General features: G+C 37.5%; 1 protein-coding gene across 1 annotated transcript in view; it reads left to right on the top strand.

The window, feature by feature from the left end:
- Window positions 1-532: 532 nt before the first annotated feature.
- The window catches only part of LOC149299001 (transmembrane protein 26-like), a 33,957-nt gene continuing 15,975 nt past the window's right edge, over window positions 533-18,514 (top strand). Inside the window, exons 1-2 of the mRNA XM_089486820.1 lie at window positions 533-558; window positions 16,533-16,722. Of these exons, the coding sequence (XP_089342946.1) occupies window positions 533-558; window positions 16,533-16,722 (216 nt within the window). The remainder of the gene's footprint in view (window positions 559-16,532; window positions 16,723-18,514) is intronic.

The raw sequence follows: 18,514 nt of genomic DNA on the forward strand, positions 1-18,514 counted from the left end.
CGACATTTTATAAAGTTTCTATTGTCATAGGTGACAATTTTATGATTTGTTTACCTTTTACATAGGGAAATATGGCCAAAAGTATGTGTACTTATAATAATAATAATAGTAATAATACTCTTAATTATTGTGTTTAGGTGGTTCAGCCATACCCAGTACTAGAAGGTGTATAAAATAAAGCACATAAGCTTGCCATCTGCATAGACAATCTTTGGCAGTAGAATGGGTGTAGAGCTAATTTACATAAAATTTGGCAGTAGAGCTCATTTACATTAAATGTGGCACCGTCATAGGATTCCACTAACAAGCCAGTTCATGAAATTTCTGCCCTGCTAGATCTGCTCCAGTCCCCTGTAAGTGCCATTATTAAGAAGTGGAAGTGTGTAGGAGTAACAACAGCTCAGGTGTGATGTGGTAGACCATATACACTCACAGATGTTTACAGGGGTCAAAATCAATGTATTTATTTAATATGGATTGGGTAGAGGCCAGTCTAAATAAGGGAAAAAGAGCAAAGAAATTATTTAAAGTCATGTCGGGGTTTATTGACCTGCTCCGGTAAGTTAATAGGACTGACGAAGTCTGATTTTCAGCTAGGTTTTATTTTTGTTCTGGTTTTGTTGGGTTCAATGTATTGAATGTTAAAAGGTTTCTATCATGAAGACATAGGCTCAAAGGAGGATGATGTGTTTCAATCACACATAACTGGCCTTGACATCTGTTCCTACATTCGAGTTGCAGAAGACCTGCAAGTGAAAGGAAAGCAGCAGTAAATATTATGGGACTATGGAACAAATTGTAGGCCATGATCTGTTTTTTGTGTAATAACCATTTTCTTAAACAAAAGACATGGTGTGATGTGTTTGGGGTGGAGGAACCTAAGTGGCCTGATCCTTACCTCCAATGAACACCTTTAGGATGTAGTGTGTACAATATTTACAGTATATACCACTAATCACCTGATTAATGTCAAATAGGTGATAAAGGAAACATTACTGAACCAACAGACAGGTTTACCATACAAACAAACCATTCTAGTGTGTTTGGTCACATAATTGCTTCACCTCTTTCTCTATAGCAGAGGCAATATCCTTTATATGTTTTATAAATAATTATCACATTTCAGTAAAAGGTCCCTTAGTGACCAGAGCTTCTTAAGTGTCGTGCAGGGGATTGTGTTGTGGAGAGCACCTTGAGGACTACAGGATAACTTCCCGCATAGCCTGCATCAGAATCTACCACTCTACCACAACCAAACCATTGTCAGCACATGGTGTGGCCCTTTCTTCATTTTGTGCTTCAAAAAGATTAAGATTTTCTTCAGCAGGGTCTCATCGATATTAGTAATACATATTGCTGTAGGAACACTTTTGTAATCTATCATACTCAAAGATTCAGAGCTATGTGTTCATGCTGTTCCACATCCAGGTCATCTAACCCATTCTCTAAATTATTTAACGAAATAGTTGTTTTTTTAACATTCTTGCCTAATACAATTGAATACTTAAAATCGTATCTTCTCCCAAGTTTGGGTTTAAACACTTTCTGCAGTGTTGTTTGTCAAAAAAAATCATTATCACTTAAATTTACTTTGTATATAACATATATTTTCTCAGCACTCTTAGTAGAGTTAGTTTTTTGTGCATCCTTTTAGTTCCTCAAAGTATTCAAAAGAAATCAATTTAGACTTCAGCTAAACAGCAGGATAAACACATAGTAAAAAAACATTTTGTGACCTTCAGAGATATGTGTAATTTCCCTTAATGTTTAGGAATTTTCTTATGTGTTTGAGTTTATGTACGTGAGTCAAATTCATTGCATGTTTCTGAATCAATTGTGTCCATTCACCAAACATTAGGCTGTGGAGGATGAAACATTTCCTGTCAGTGGTTTAATAATGCATGTCCGTGGAGCCCTTCTAAATGTGTGGTTAATGCTGTGGGATAAAATATCTCACAAATCAAGGGTGCAATGAATCCACTGTTGTTCCTCAGGTCTTAGTTTCACTGTGGCAGCTTGTCATTTTTTTCACAAACCAGATAGTTCTGTGAAAGCTTACTGTATTTCTATTCAGTATCCAAAAATATAACTGGTCAGTTGGCACAAGTCAGGCTCAAGAGCACTGGCATTGAACCAGTGTAAGCTCTTCCTCTAATTGAGTGCTTTAGCGTTTTTCTCAAGTGGCTTATATGTGGCCCGACAAGCCAGTTCTGGGTTCTAGTTTACCCCTGGATCAGTTTGTGCTGTGTGACACAGGCAGTGGTGTATTTATCTTTGGGCCGCCCTAGGCCTGACCTTTGAGAAATGAGACTTCGAGATATGACATCATCTCTTGGCGTGACATATCTTTAATGAGGTCTATGGAGGCTGTGCTGAGCGTAAGTAGGCCAGTTGGAGAGCTGAAAGATTTCCCTTGTAATCGGCTTGATTGCCCGAGAGGGAAGTCTGCTCCCCAGTTTTGAACTCAGTTAGCCTAGGCTGGAATTCGTCACAGGCTGCTGGACTTCTAAAGAATGTAATAGGGCTCCAGCAGCTGCTGTGATGCCATGAAAAGGCTCTCCACAACTTGCACTGAGGAAACATTTTCCTCAAATTGCTTTAAAATGTACATATATCCACTATACCAACTTTAGCCATCTCCAGACCGCCACGGGATATTCTTTGTACACAGCAATAAATATAATGTCATATCTCAATGCTCCTACAGAAAAGATGCAAAGGAGGTCTGCAGCATAAATGGCCCTGTTTCACTTGAGCTTTTTGATTGCTTTAACCTGCTCGTTGAAAGCTGCTACAGTCTGGTGGGGCTTATCATCCATATGGAAATCGGCACAAGTCAACCTGTCGCCATAAATCTAACTGGCCTGAGCCAGAATATGCCACTGCCTCCTTCATATGTGGAAATGTTTTATGATGATTGTACAGTTTAAGCTTCATGTACATGTAAACATATTTTAAGATAGCTCTGCTTTACTCCTTGAAACGAGGTTCTTATATCTGCATTTATTAAAGTTCTTCTATAATAAAAACACATAACAGGAGTGATCTGAGGATACCTATTATATTATATATAACTTTGAAAATCGCAGCTTATACACTCAATTGCAGCAACCATAGAGACAGAGTGGGAGATGTTGTTATACATGTTTTAATGTACTTAACTTTACTAATCCATGCCATGTTTACACTTGGACTATTGAATTGGATTCTTGCCATGTCTAGTTAAATCCCAACAGACAGACTAGACACTCTAGGGGTTTTCTGAGAGGCCAAACGCTTGTAGAAATTGGTTAATAGCTAAACTGTCATACAATTCTACTTCCAATAAATAGGACAAATGAGTTACTAGAACATTACCAAATATTATCTCCATATAAATACTCATCTGCAGTCATCATATTTGGTGCACATGGGTACACATGATATTCTCAGAAGTTAAGTTCCTCTGTGGCAGATAGTATAGTATACATTTTGAAACATATTTACTCTTGCTTCCCTATTTACTGTATAACCTCCTCAGTATAAATTAGAAAGCCTATATTGGCTTATTTAGGATAATTCACTGCCAGGCCCTCATTCATTTCCAGGTCCTCACAGTTACTGTGACCGAGGGAAGTTTAATTATAACATTGCTAGTGATGGAAATAACTCATTTTGAAAAACCAATAGACACAGAAGTGCATTGGTATCAGAACATTCTGAGTTTACATATATACCGAGTATATTAAAATATAATGGTTTTCATAATATGTAACATATACAAACCAGCTATTTTTTTCATTAGATACGTTAAATATAACACTTATTATACATGATTACTGATTTCCTCTGTCTTCCAAATTTACTCTTACGACATTAATTATAATGGGTTATCTACCTTTCCTTGAACAGGCAAAATAGAAATGAAAACAGGAAACATGGAGGAAGTATGAGCAGGAAATAGGGCTTTATCACTGGTTTTAACAATCTCTACAGCATCATAACAGTACTTTCAACGAAGATGAATGTGATCATTGTACAGCAATAGGAAAGGTAAAATACTTAGGTTGGTTATTATAATAATCATCAAGTAAAGTGATTTGGAGGACCATTTGGTGTCAGTGAAAAATCCTAAATTGTAAAATCAAATTTACATTTTCTTACTACAAATGTTAAAAAAGAAAAAGATAAAAGATTTGCATTTTATATAAACCTGCCTGTTACGTCTAGAGTGAACATTGCAGAAGCTAAACGATATAGAAACTAAATATTTAATTGTAAGTTGCCCTTTGTGTGTCAGGATTGGGTTTGGAGCATAAGAGGATAGTCCAAAACAATATCAGGAACAGTCCAATAGGTCAGGGGCTGGCAGCAACGGTAGTCCAAGCTTGGGTCAGGAAACAGACAAGCGGGGTAGTCCAATAGGAGAGCCAAAGGTCAAATAACAGAATTCAAAAAGGGTCTTTAGCAAGGCGAGCAGAGAAGAGAAGAACAGGAATCTGGAGTCCAAGGACATACAGGAACCAAAGTTGTTGAACACTGGAGTAAAGGGGTTTTTATAGTGCTGCAGGTATCTACTCCTCCCCTGTGTTGAACAAGCTTCTCACTGGATTGGTTGTCAGAGAGGAGGGATTCCACAGCACCTGGTTCACTGTGTGAACATTATTGGTGGATAGTTGATGGTGGAGAAAGACTTCACCTACCCTCCACAGGTGTGCAACAATATGCTGATGTCTAGGCAACACCTGGAAGTCCTCCCTGGAACTTAAGGCCGCGGTTTTGGGCCTACCGCACTACCGCGATCACTGCCTGCAGTGACAGAGGACAGCTGGGGAGAGCAGGTAAGGGGGAGAGGGACTTGACACTTTAGGAGATATGTTTGGTCTTCTAGTAAACATCACATGCATCCGGTAATCAGTTGACCGACAATTCTTTAAATAGATTTAAAAGTTTTCACTTGTGTCACACAGGACCAGTCAGTCACACCAGACAAAGGCCAGTGGGCTGTGCCCAATGGCAACTGCCACATATCTTTCATGTGTCCTGATGTTTTTGGACCATTTGGACATTTGAAATGTTGGGGGTCTATGCACTGGCCTATCAGTGTGTTTAGGAGACAGATATACTCCTTTAGCTTGTATTCTGCAAATGTGTTCAAAGCTAATATAAAAGTGTAGCCTTCAGCTGTGTGTATTCAGCAATCAGCCACACAGCTGTGATTTATGGGCTTTTGGCATTAAAGTGCCAAGGATTTTTACTGCCAGACCGGTGCTCGTGTCACCCAAACAGGGTGAATATATTAATGGTTGCACAATGGGCAGTGGTATGTGGTTTAACCATATCAACAGATTAAGTCCTGATTAGATTAAAGTGCCTCCTCCCTGAATAAAATGAAGAAACCTATATATGTGTGACAGAAAGTTCCAGTACACAATTATACTCTTTTTCAGACAAACTTGAGATAATTAAGGATTTTGTTTCTTGGTATGTGCATAACTGTTGATTTGGTAGATGGGGCCAGAGCCATCAGGGAATAGAACATGAGTGAAACCAAGGCAAGTTTCACATTAAAGAAGCGCCCTAACCCTACATAAAGAACAATGTTATTAATCAGTAATCAGCTATTTTCTTCTATGAGAACAGTCCTTACATTGCATAAATATAGTAATATCACACCAGGTTTTACTTAAATGAGTATTAGTTAAAGGGGAAGTTCCATGGAAAAAAAGATTTCACTGACCAGAAAAAACAGTGCTCTATACAGTAATGTAGGTTAGCATTTCTCACTTTGTTCCAAGAAAGTTTATCTGCAGACCTGGAGTCTCCCATTGTTGTCAGTCATAGGGTACACCACGTTGAGCTTATTCTTTATGGCAACGCTAACTAATGGCGACCGCATGCTAGTGTATTTAAGCATGAGAAATGTTCAGTTAGTTTTTTTCTTATCTGTAATAACAAATAAAGTGTCATAGTTCAGAAAACAAGTACTTGGAAGGGAGAGGCTTTTCAAGTGGGCTTCAACTCTTTGGGGATGATGAGCAGCAGTTAACCCTCCAGCTGTTGTTGAAGTAGAGATCCCATGATAGCCTCCCCTATGCCAAAGACCTGCTAGGGTTAATGAACACTAATTCAACAACATATGAAGGGCTTCTTTGTGGTTACTGTAATGGCATCAGATCTTGAAACTGCTGAACACTGTGTTTGGAGTTCTACCCAGATACCACATAAAGACATCTCTGTATACTTACTGGTTTTTAGAGCCACTATATAGTGTGAAGCTTAAGCATATCACTTAGAGTCAAAAACCCCTTCCTACCAACTGCTAAAACATTCTTACAAGTAAATCAATCAGGAATATTTCCAGTGTTGTCTAGAAGTATATTTCCCTTAATGAATTATTCAAATACAAAAATGTATTAGATGTTTGCTTTATGGAAGTGGAAATACAGGCTGCTGGTGAATGAATATCTTGCCAGATCTGTGTATAACATATTTGATTTCTTCCTAGAACACAACTGTTTTGTATGTGAAAGAATTCTATAGCTTAGTGGCATGCAGTGGAGTTTTAGGATAATGTGCTGCTAGGGACACATGCAGCAGAGGGTCAGGAAGTTTGGGGGGAGGTGCATACCGAAAACTGCTATATGCTTCTTTGTTGCAGAAGTAGGAAAGTGCATTCACAGATCTGGATCTCACATCCCAGCATCAACTTTCTCTCTGGATAGTAGAAAAAAACCCAAAACAGAAATCAAAGCAGAAAGAGCACAGCCAAGAAACCATGGAACTTAAAGTATTTTTAAGTGCTGTAATTACAAGGCTGTTTTTCATCCTTCATTCTATAGTGGGAGTCTGGAGAGTTACAGATATTAAGAAGGACAGGACGTATTGGCTGCTGGCACTTCTGAACCTCTTTTTGTGCACAGAGATGGTGCTGACATTTAAATTTAAGAAAGGCAGGAGTTTAAAATGGTAAGTACTCTGTATCATTGCATGAGGCTTTGGAAGACATCATCATTTCTTGTTTGTTATCCTTAATATACTTCTTAGACTATTTTATGCTATGCATCAGTTCAGTGATACAGGAACTTACAGAACTTAGCATCCCAATGCATAAGTTGACGTGTTTATATAAATCAGTGGTAAATCAATTTTGAAATATCTTCTATATTATGCCCAGATGCTATTATTTTATTATAGAAATCAATGTTTTGCATTTAAGACAATCTTTTTTTATATACTATAGGAATTTATGTTGCGCACTGCATTGTTTTTATAAGGTCCTAATATAACATGGTCTTGTATCATCAATATTGATACAGGATCATGTTGTAACATTGCTGTTACAATTAAGTTGCATGCAAATACAGAAAAATATATTTTTTATCAAAATATCACTATATACAATTATGGCATGTGTACTTGTATTTGGGAACAATGTTAACCTCTTGATTTCATAGAGATGTGCAATGCAGGGTTTTTCACTGTGCTCTGTGTCACACCCCCTATGACACTCAGAACTTTAGTAAGTTTATCTGAATCACACTGGAAACAGGGTAAAACTTTTCTAAAGACAAGAGCTATTAAGTAGACAAGTGATTAAATAAGGAAAATAGTCCATGCTGTAGAAAGAAACCACTGGTTACTTCCTAAACAGCAGGCTTAGCTAATTTTATTACACCTGTTGCTGTATAAGATTGTACAAAACAGAGTACAAACTTCTGGCTTTACTTAAATAGGTATGGTTGTGTTTAAGCATTGCACTGGCTGCATAATCCAGAATATTAGGAATTATTGTTTAGAAGGATCTTTGATTTACCCAAGTTATCTTAAATTTAGTCTCCATTACTTCCAAACAGGTTCAACCCAGAAGCTCAATTTGTAACTTCAATTGAAGTAATAAAGGTCTGAGATTGCAAGAGACCATAGCAAGTTAATGTCATGTTATCCTTTTAAACACTTTTTAAATTATAAAAGATTAAAATAATCTTGGGATGATCCCTTGGCCAACTCAGTTGTCAGTGAATGAAGCCCAAGTGATCTGGTGCAATGGTACCTACAAATTGTTAAGTTTGATTACATTGAGGTGGAATCAGAGTATGTAATGATTTTGTATGAAGACGCTAAAATTATTTTTCATTAATACTGTGCTTTAAGAAATTCTGACTCAAAAAAAGATTAGTATTAACACCCTTTTTGTTTATCAGCTTAAGGTTTTTTTCCATTTAGGACAGAAGCTTTGATGACCAAAACATCATTAAGGCTTATATTTGTAAGAAGTGCAACCTGCTAACTTATGCACCAGGGAACATTACAAATTAACATTACAAATTAACATTAAACACAGCAGAGTGTATGAAGGAAGCTATTCAGCATATGTGTTGATCTAGCCTGATCAACTTTAACTATGTTCAATATACTGTAAGTGTACAGTGAAACACTAATATGTAGTCCTGTCATGCACTGATCAATAACTTAGTGTTTTTGAGAATTTTAAGTTTGAAGAAACAACTCATTTTGCACTTAGCTATTCAGTATAAATGGCCAACTATTCCCTTCTCAGTAGGATTCAGTTCGACTGAAGAGGCTTGACTTTTGTCACTAACACTAGCAAAACAACTTGTATATCCACTAATGTATGAGTTGTATATAAGGACAGTCAAGTGTGTGATTACATTTTGCCAGCTTTGGTAAATGGTATGAATGGGCGTTTTTGCATGGAGCACAAAAGAAAAGGAAAGATTTATGTCAACACTGCAAAGTGGCATATCTTTGTTCACCATTGATGATAGAGACTATGATACCTGATGATGTAGCTATAATAGGTAATCCAAAAAAAAATTTTAAGTAAGTTTCTGAGTCTTGAGTTATAGATTTGGCATCCTACAAAAAACAGCTTTCAGACCACCAGAGACTTGCCACTGTACTTCAACTTGGAGAGAAGGAGTAAATAGATTTTATAAGATATAAGAGTAATAGTTAATGCCAAATAGTTTCATAAGCTCTCCAAGGAAGAGGGTGTAGCGAGAAAAGAGGAGCAGACTCAAAACACATTGAGGAACTCTAACAGATAAAGGAAAAGGAGTGGAGCAAATTTTAACATAGGATACAGGGAAAGAATTGTCCCTGCTGCTGGAAAAGGTCACCTAAAGGAACTTGTTAGTCTGGAATTGTATGTTATAAGAGGGGAAAAAAGACAAAAATATAGAAAGCACAACATATTCTGATGGAGAAATAAAAAAAAAATGCTTTGGGAAACTCAATCGACTTGCCTCCGCTGTACTATCTGCAATGATGCTGATCTCTGCCTACCCTCAGCTGCTGCTATCACTTGGCCATATTTGTTTGCAGACTGCACTGAAGTTTGTTAGTATCTTATTTTTGTTGCACCTGTGTGTGCACCTTTGTTGCAACCTAATCTCATTGCATTCAGTTCAATAACCCCCACAATGTTAGATCCCATGAGGTTATTGCAGGATGCGGTGGAAGCTCAAGAGTATCAGTGTGGTGGAGATATGTGCTGGGCAATCACTTCCAGCCCCAGGATGAGCACCGTGTGTGACTGTGATACAGAACCATTACAGTGTCCAAAGAAAACTAAGTCCAATCAGTCGGCAAAAGACTAAGTTAGAATTCTGAGTCTGGGTAAGTTAGTACCTTTCCTGAGAAGTCAGGGATAATAGAGAAGTATCTGGTATGTCAGGACAAGCCAATGTTACTATGGGGATCAATGATCAATGAGAGTACAGAGGCATATTTGTATTTAAATGTATTTAAAGATAGATAGATAGATAGATAGATAGATAGATAGATAGATAGATACAGTAAATTGCCTAAATATGACTAATACATATTCAGTAATTAGGAAGTGTTTATACAGTTGAAAAAGATGACGTAGAAAGAGTTCTCAGAAAATACTCTAGAGATTTGCAGGGATTATTATTATTTATGATTAACCAGTCATGTCACCTATTTTGTTGGTTTTTTAATTTGTAAAATGGCCATATGTATTGAGACATGTCATCAGCCTAATTAGTTATTCCAGTGTAGTAAAAATTGAACCTATGTTTAAAAGGTCATGTAATATTGTATGTATATATAATTCCTTTGTTGAGAGATGAGAGGTATGAGAGATGGTGGATCAATTCTGTACTCACTATGCATTAAAGGTAGACAGACAAAACTGTAATTATACTCACTAGTATGTTAGCACATAAAACCTAGAAGATCTTTTGTTTTATTCTTTTCTCTGAAGGTTTAATTGCATAAAATCAATACAAGAACTTCTAAGAAGCTTGTTTCAGTTTCTGTAGCAACAACAGAAAATAATTAAGTGTTCCTAGGAAAGTGATTAACAAGACAAAAATTTGCATGATTATAGAATTATTTCTGGGATGGGTTTGTGTATTCAGCACTATTAGGAATGATGTTATTAATGTTGTATTTCTTTATAAAAGTGTTGCATTCAATAGAGAAACCTTTAACCCCTTAAGGACCGGGCTCATTTTTCGTTTTGTACCCTGTGGGACCGAGGCTGTTTTGACACTTTTGTGGTGCTTGTGTTCAGCTGTAATTTTCTCCTCACCCATTTAGTGTACCCACATAAGTTATATATTGTTTTTTTCAGGACAAGATGGGCTTTCTTCAGATACCATTTGATCGTATCATCTTATTTACTATAAAAAAAATAAAAAAAACATGGTGCAAAATTGAAAAAAAAACACATTTTATGACTTTTATATGAAAAATCTTTTACTCACCTAAAAAAGCAAGTAAAAAAACTAGCTAAATAGATTCTTCTACTTGTCCTGAGTTTAGAAATACCCAATGTTTTTATGTTTTTTTGCTGTTTTTTGTAAGTTATAGGGCAATAAGTACAAGCAGCGTTTTATGATTTCCAAATCTTTTTTAACAAATCTGGTCAGTCTGCCTCCATCTCCTCTTTGGAACATCTTTGAAGCCGGTTAACTCAATTTAACCCATTCAAACCATATATTTTTGAAAACTAGACACCCCAGGGTATTCCAAATGCTGTTATTTTAACCCTTTCCATGCACCAATTATACAACTACACTTTGTCAAACTTTGTAATAGTAATTTTTTTTATTTTTTTTCCCACACAAATTGTACTTTAGTTATAGATATACAGGTGCTGGTATATGTCACTGTCAAACAACACCCCAATATGTGTTCAGCAACATCTCCTGAGTACAGCGATACCCCACATGCATGGGTTTGTCAGATTGTTTGGCTGGTAAAAGGCTACTTTTGGGGCATGCGTAATTCAGGTGGTCATTTGGTCATTGTGCCTCCCTCTCCTCTTTGGAATATCTTTGAAGCCGGTTAACTCAATTTAACCCATTCAAACCATATATTTTTGAAAACTAGACACCCCAGGGTATTCCAAATGCTGTTATTTTAACCCTTTCCATGCACCAATTATAGAACTACACTTTGTCAAACTTTGTAATAGTAATTTTTTTTATTTTTTTTCCCACACAAATTGTACTTTAGTTATAAATATACAGGTGCTGGTATATGTCACTGTCAAACAACACCCCAATATGTGTTCAGCAACATCTCCTGAGTACAGCGATACCCCACATGCATGGGTTTGTCAGATTGTTTGGCTGGTAAAAGGCTACTTTTGGGGCATGCGTAATTCAGGTGGTCATTTGGTCATTGTGCCTCCCTCTCCTCTTTGGAATATCTTTGAAGCCGGTTAACTCAATTTAACCCATTCAAACCATATATTTTTGAAAACTAGACACCCCAGGGTATTCCAAATGCTGTTATTTTAACCCTTTCCATGCACCAATTATACAACTACACTTTGTCAAACTTTGTAATAGTAATTTTTTTTATTTTTTTTTCACACAAATTGTACTTTAGTTATAGATATACAGGTCCTGGTATATGCCACTGTCAAACAACACACCAATGTGTGTTCAGGAACATCTCCTGAGTGCAGTGATACCCGACATGCATGGGTTTGTCGGGTTGTTTCAGATTTAAAATGCCACATTTGGGAAGTGCGCTTTTTTTCTCCATTTTGGTCAGTCTGTACCTATGCCCTATCTTTGAGCTAGGCCACTCCAATTTACCCCATCAGCCATTTTTTTTATATATTAGACACCCCTTGGGTATTTGAAGTGCTTTTATTTTAACTCTTTGTTGAGATTTTTGAGAAATTTTAGCACTTGCTCAAAATAATAAACTTTATTTTTTAATTTTATTTTATTTTTTTAATACTTTTTTTATATTTTTTTTACACATTTTGCTGGTACTGGATGGTTCATCTAGTGACATCACTGCATAATTATTTTTAAATGTTAGCACATTTTTTTTAAATTTTTTTTTCCATTTTTTATTTATTTTATTTTTTTTGAATATTTTACTAATCACATAGTGATTAGAAAGCTGGGCTCCATTGACTTGCATGGTTGAATGCAGTACCTGTATTCAACCAGCAAGTGGAGCCAGTTCTCTAGAGGGTCTGGAGACCCTCTAGCGAACTTTTTCGTCTTTATTGTTTTATTTCCCGGGCCGCCGCCATCTTGCTTGATGGCGAAGATCACCGGCAGCGGCGGCTGTGACCGCTCTCCGGAGCGGTCACAGCCCACCCAGAGGTAAGTGTTTGGTGTCGCTGGATGCCTCCTGATCGAGGCATTCCAGCGACACCATTTAAGTTTAGGAGGCGATCGTTGATCGCCTCCTGAACGCTTTTAAAACGGGCGTCCGCCGCCATACAATGTATGGCGGCTGTTGACGCCCCGGGGAGGGGCCAGACATGGCCCCCGATGCCGATCTCGGCCTTGCTGAATGCCTCGACATCGAGGCATTGCAGCAAGGCCGTTTAAGCGAAGAAAGTGATCCTTGATCACTTTCTAAGCTTATTTAATTTTTTGACGGTTCAGGACCGTCAAAGGTCATTTAGTGACCTTCTTGTTATGACGGTCCTGAACCGGCAAAGGTCGCGAAGGGGTTAAAGACAAGGTCACTGTAGGATTGCCAAATTAAAAAAAAAAACAAACCCCCCCCCCCCAATCTCTTACTTAATATTAGTAACACCACTTCAGTCTCTCACATCACAGCCATTGGTTTGCACTACATTATTGAATCATTCACATGCACATTTCTCTCCAGCACCAAAGAGGTTAACTGCACCCCTATTAACCCCCCTATGGATGTACAAGAATGTCAAAATGTGCCATGATGCCATTTAGGACATACCTGTACATCCTGCAGTGGTAGGGACACCTACAAAAGGTGGTCTTATTACAGCCTGGACTCTCCCAAGAGAACAGAAGTGTCAGGAAGCTGGGTCCATACGGACGACTGTAATGACCCAGCGCGCCCGAAGATGGAGTTCAGGAGTTCAGTATGCAGTAGCGGAGTCTCAGGACAGGGCCTGGTGCGGGACAATCGGCACTCACCCAGGAGTTGAGCATCTAGGGTTGTGCAGACAGATACCAGCGCCCTAATATAGCAGTGGATATAAACCAGAATGAAGGTAAATCCTGCAGGCACCCTGGAACAGGCATGAGACATAGCACAAGACTCATGTGTGGGATGCTGCAGGCTGGGAGTGTGGAAGCTAAGCAGAGAATATGGCTGAAACATAACAAGCAAGGGATAGGGAGACCAGGCAAGAAACATAAGAGACAGACAAACATGAATACAAGAACTAGCCTAGAACTATGAGATAACAATTGGAGATTCCATCACATCATATGGCCATAGTATGCTTAGCCCACCACTACGCCAAAGTACTCCAATGATGGTGGGTCCTAACGCTAATCCCTGCTGACAGTGGTACAAAACAAACCAAACATGTAATCTAAACACATAACCCTAAGACGTACCTTAGACTGCAGACTGAGACAAACAGAACTCACGGGGCACACCTTATAAAGGAAACAGAGCTGAAGCAAAGAGCTGAAGCAGAAGCAAGGAATGGAAGATCAGAACAGAGCAACAGGAAATCCAGGAATGGATCGAAGTAAAAGAGGGAAACTGAAACAAGACAGGTATGCAGCTCCGCAGCCTGGGTAGGATCATTACAAGAAGCCAGAATCACTGGCTTATTGCCAACGGATAGGGTGTAACAACCAGTAACAATAAGGATGCTTCTTCCTGCAGATTTGCCTTTTGTGGTCACTGGGCATTTCACAGACAGTAGAACATGAGAATATATGATTGCATCTTGCACTCTTAGCTGAGTGAGCATATGATAGAAGAGACACACGTCCTATGGATGGAAGGAAGGAATAAACAACATTTCAGTGGAAGACGTTTGTTGTGGGAAGTGATTTAGCCAATGGCAGCTCCACCAGCCAACCCCTCAGCCAGTCATCCTTATTTTGAGCAGCAGTATACAATATCATACCGCAATGCCTTTTAGCAACCATTACTATATTATGTCTGTCAGTGAGAAGCCATCTATGCTTACATCTACACTACTCTAGAAAAGGGAGACCAGACAGTCAGAATACTTCGCCCTGCAACCTGCTATCTGTAGAGCCTATGCAACCAGCAACTGTCTTGACCTTTTATGAAACAGTCAACCCAATTAAAAAGAGGCCACCTGTTAGCCGTATATTGCTAATTTTTTTTTCTAATATAGTGGGCCTTTGAGACCTTTGTAGTGCAGCTATGAATTGGAAACTATTATAAATAAAAGCACTATAAAGCAAAGAGCATCATATATCATAATATGCAAGATCTGTTTTACATAGAGAAAAGTAAACTAGGTATGGCAACATATTTTACCTTAAACCAGGTACCTATGCATAACGTATATTGGAGGAACCATATGGTCACCCTAAAACTGACATTAATAAAATCATTCATAAAGACAATTTATTTTTTTTTCATCAATATGAGATTTCTCATTAAGGACAAAGGGCATTACATGGCAGCAACACACATCTTATATTTATTAGGGCTTTGACCCTGCTGATTAGGCAACTTCCTCATTCAAATAGTGCCAGATTAAAACCTCTGGAGTCCCCTAGACTGGCACACACAACACACACACATACGCAAGGACATTTCATATTCCATAATACTAGAATACGTAATGTAACCCCACTTCCCAGCTACAGCAGTATAGTAAGAAATTGATATTATCTAAAATATAAAATTATGAGCGATGGCAAATGTTGCATTTATATAGTAACTTTAAAAAAATGAAGTATGACTTTTGTATTTGGGTGAGAAATGCTAAAGATTGTAATGAGAAATGATGTTCAATTGTATTTTGACTTCCTTGAGGTAAGTATAAGTCTATAGTTTATGAATTGATTTATTAAATATGAACACAATCTTTAATAAAAATGATTTATTTGTTTATTTGAAATGACAGAATATATTTTAAAGATATGTTTCAAGAGAGATGAACCATTCTTTATGTCATGCAGTAGAGATCACATATTTTGATAGACCAAATAAAAAAGCCATTGTCTCTTACTAGAGAATACATTTATTTCTGGAGAGTTTCACTGTATGGCTAGAGCTAAAATAATCTATTTTAGGAATTGGTTTTTGAGTTTGATAGAGGCAGATATTACATTGATTTATACAGCATATATTTTTTGTTTCCCTAGATATTTTCTGAACTTAGGGTACCATCTAAAGGACAGCAACTGTCTCCTAAAAACGTCAGTTTTGCATTGCATTGACACAAAATAGTGAACATATCCATGAAAAAAGTCACCTCCAAATGTCAAAACTGGTTCTTGGGATTTTCACCAATATAGGTTTCATTTTTTTAATGTATTGATTTATAAAATGACATCAACTTCTGCACCACTGCACAATGGACAAAAACAAAAAGAGAGGACCTGTTGAAATTAAAATTAAATTAAAAATTGAACGTTAAATTTACATTTAGGACGTCTCAAGGACATGTTGGGTCGTAGGTGCAAGGTACTGTTCTACCAACTGTTACACACTTTTCCAAGGCGGCATTAGAAGCATCATTCCTAGTACTGTTGAATATCAACAATAATAGTTATCATTCATATTTTGCAGGGAATATGTGACACAAAAGCAGGCACAGATTATTTGCTATAGAAAAAAAGGCTCCTTAAAGATTTCCATGTTGTTTTATGTGAGTAGACCTTTAGATAAAGGAATCAAAATTACAGATCTGCTACTGTTTATTTGATCAGCATACTGATGAGTGCAATTAATGTTTTGTCTACATGGAATCGACAAGCAGGTGTGTTTAAGGAGGAAATGGGAGAGGAGTGAAGCGTGTCAGAAGGCCGCTCCTGTGACCTGGAGAAGTGGGTTCCCAGGTATTTCTGGTTACCACTTTCCCTGGTTGTCTTGTGGGGTAGCAGAAAGTTCTGCCTGCACTGTACAAATCTCTACTCTGTTTACCAAGAGTGCAGCTGCACAGTGGGAGCACGGGGTACTGGTATCTTACACCATAAAGAAATGAATAAAGAGTATAAAGCCTGCTCTCCAGTGAACAAATGTGAAATCTCTCTGCCCTATTTAAATACACAGAGACAATGGTCCCTTGATTCCCACCCTTAACGCTGCAGGTTATTCATCGCTAGAGGAGAAGAAGAACAGCCATTGGTGAGGGCTTCAAAACCTTCAGGACACCGGGTGCATCACAACATAGACATCCCACTTACGCTACACTGTGCCATGTATTATTATTATGCAGAACGGCTCTCGGTAACTACAGCTTCACCTGGAATGTGGGTAGTTGGTACAGCGCATCTAAAAGTAAAAGTTGCCCCAGAACGCCTTTGCTATTGTACATAATATACTACTACAAATTTCTTTTTTATCACTTGGATTTTGTTTAAATTTTTACTACTTTCCATATGTTCAGTGCGATTTTATTAAGGGGGAAATGGCAAAACATATTTTTTTAATTGACGCAAATGGAAAATGTAAAAAAAGAAAATGATGTATACATGTATGACTGCACTTGGCTAGGGCACAAGTTTAATAAACTATACATATTCGAAATGTTCAGTTTTAAATCATTTAAGGGTCATTATAACGCCAGAACATTTGTTTTACTTATAGTTAGGAAGAATATTTCTTGCAAAGAATTCAAGGTATTACTCTATCCATGTTAGCTAACCATAATAAAATTTCCCCATGTCTCCAAGGACTTCATCAACTGTTTGGAGAGTTGGAAATATTCCATTTCATGACTACATCTGTAGGTCTCCAAATAAGTTCTTCTACCTGAATGGTTTTGAGGACAATAGAAATGCTATATGTGATTTTGACATAAGTCCAAGTAAAACAATGCTCAAGCAACGCACACTGGAGTAACACACATGCACAACACCATATCGACACATTACATTAATAAAGAGTGCAGTATTCATTTGAGAGTTCCTACCATCAACTAAAAATGTTTCTTTATTAGGTTGTAAAAATAGTATTTTTAGTTAGTAGACAATATCGTTTCTCGCTAGCTGTCATCAAAGAAGCATTATGCAGCAATTTTTTATGGTTTTGAGCAAATAACAACCTTAGCAATCAATTTATTTAGGCCAGTTTTGCCTTTTTATAAATATGTTTTTAATATGTTTTATAAATAGGTCATTAATTTCTTGTAGTGAGAAAAATAGGCACAGTTGTAATTTTAGCTTCTACTGCTATATATATATCTATATATATATCTATCTATAGATAGATATATATATAGATCTATATATATATATATATATATACTCTGTATACATAGCACAGGAAAAAAGCTACTGTGTGGGGAATGGGGCAAATACATATGATACTTCAGAATCCCCCCATACATTTGCAAGGCAGACCTCAGGGAACCTTATAGGTAGGGCCCTGTTTGAATCACTACTATCAGTTTAAATGCCATTTCAAATGTCTTCAAAGATTAAATACTTTAACATCTCATGGGTGGCTTCCTCACTCCATTGATCAGTCCCTCTGCACACAGTAAATACATGGAGGTAGAGAATGATAGAAATGAGTGCAGCGCTCTCCCATCAGGCAATGCTCAGTCCCAGCATGCAGACAGTGAGTGAGGACAATGAGGGAACGGCAGAAGAGAGATGTCACCGGCTGCTGGATGAGCCTTTCTTAAAAAATATTAGGTGTGTGATTGTGATTTTGTGTATGTAACTTGTGCTATGTGACTGTGTGTAATTGTGTGTATGTGACGGTGTGTGTTAGTGATTGTGTGTTTGTGTCACTGTATGTGTGACTGTGCCTGTGTTTGTGACTGTGTAGATATGCGAATAAAATATAAGTGTGAGACTTATAAATTGAGTTATGGGTCCCTGGGCTGGATCCAGAATAGCAGGGTGGGCTGGCGCTCCAACATGTGACTCTACATAAAGCTCCTACCTGCTTAGGAGCTTGGTGCAATTCAGTCCCCTTCTTATCCCAGCTAGAAGACAACTTGGTCTTACAAACTCATTGTGCTTTAAATTCACTATATATATATATATAAGATTAGATTCAAATTTGCGGTTAAGATTTGATTCGACCAAAAAGATTCTATTTCAAGAGACCTCTCTGATAT

The sequence above is a fragment of the Sceloporus occidentalis genome, unplaced genomic scaffold, assembly GCF_023333645.1.
Source record: "Sceloporus occidentalis isolate IW3139 unplaced genomic scaffold, rSceOcc1.0.p SCAF_30, whole genome shotgun sequence".
NCBI lineage: Eukaryota > Metazoa > Chordata > Lepidosauria > Squamata > Phrynosomatidae > Sceloporus > Sceloporus occidentalis.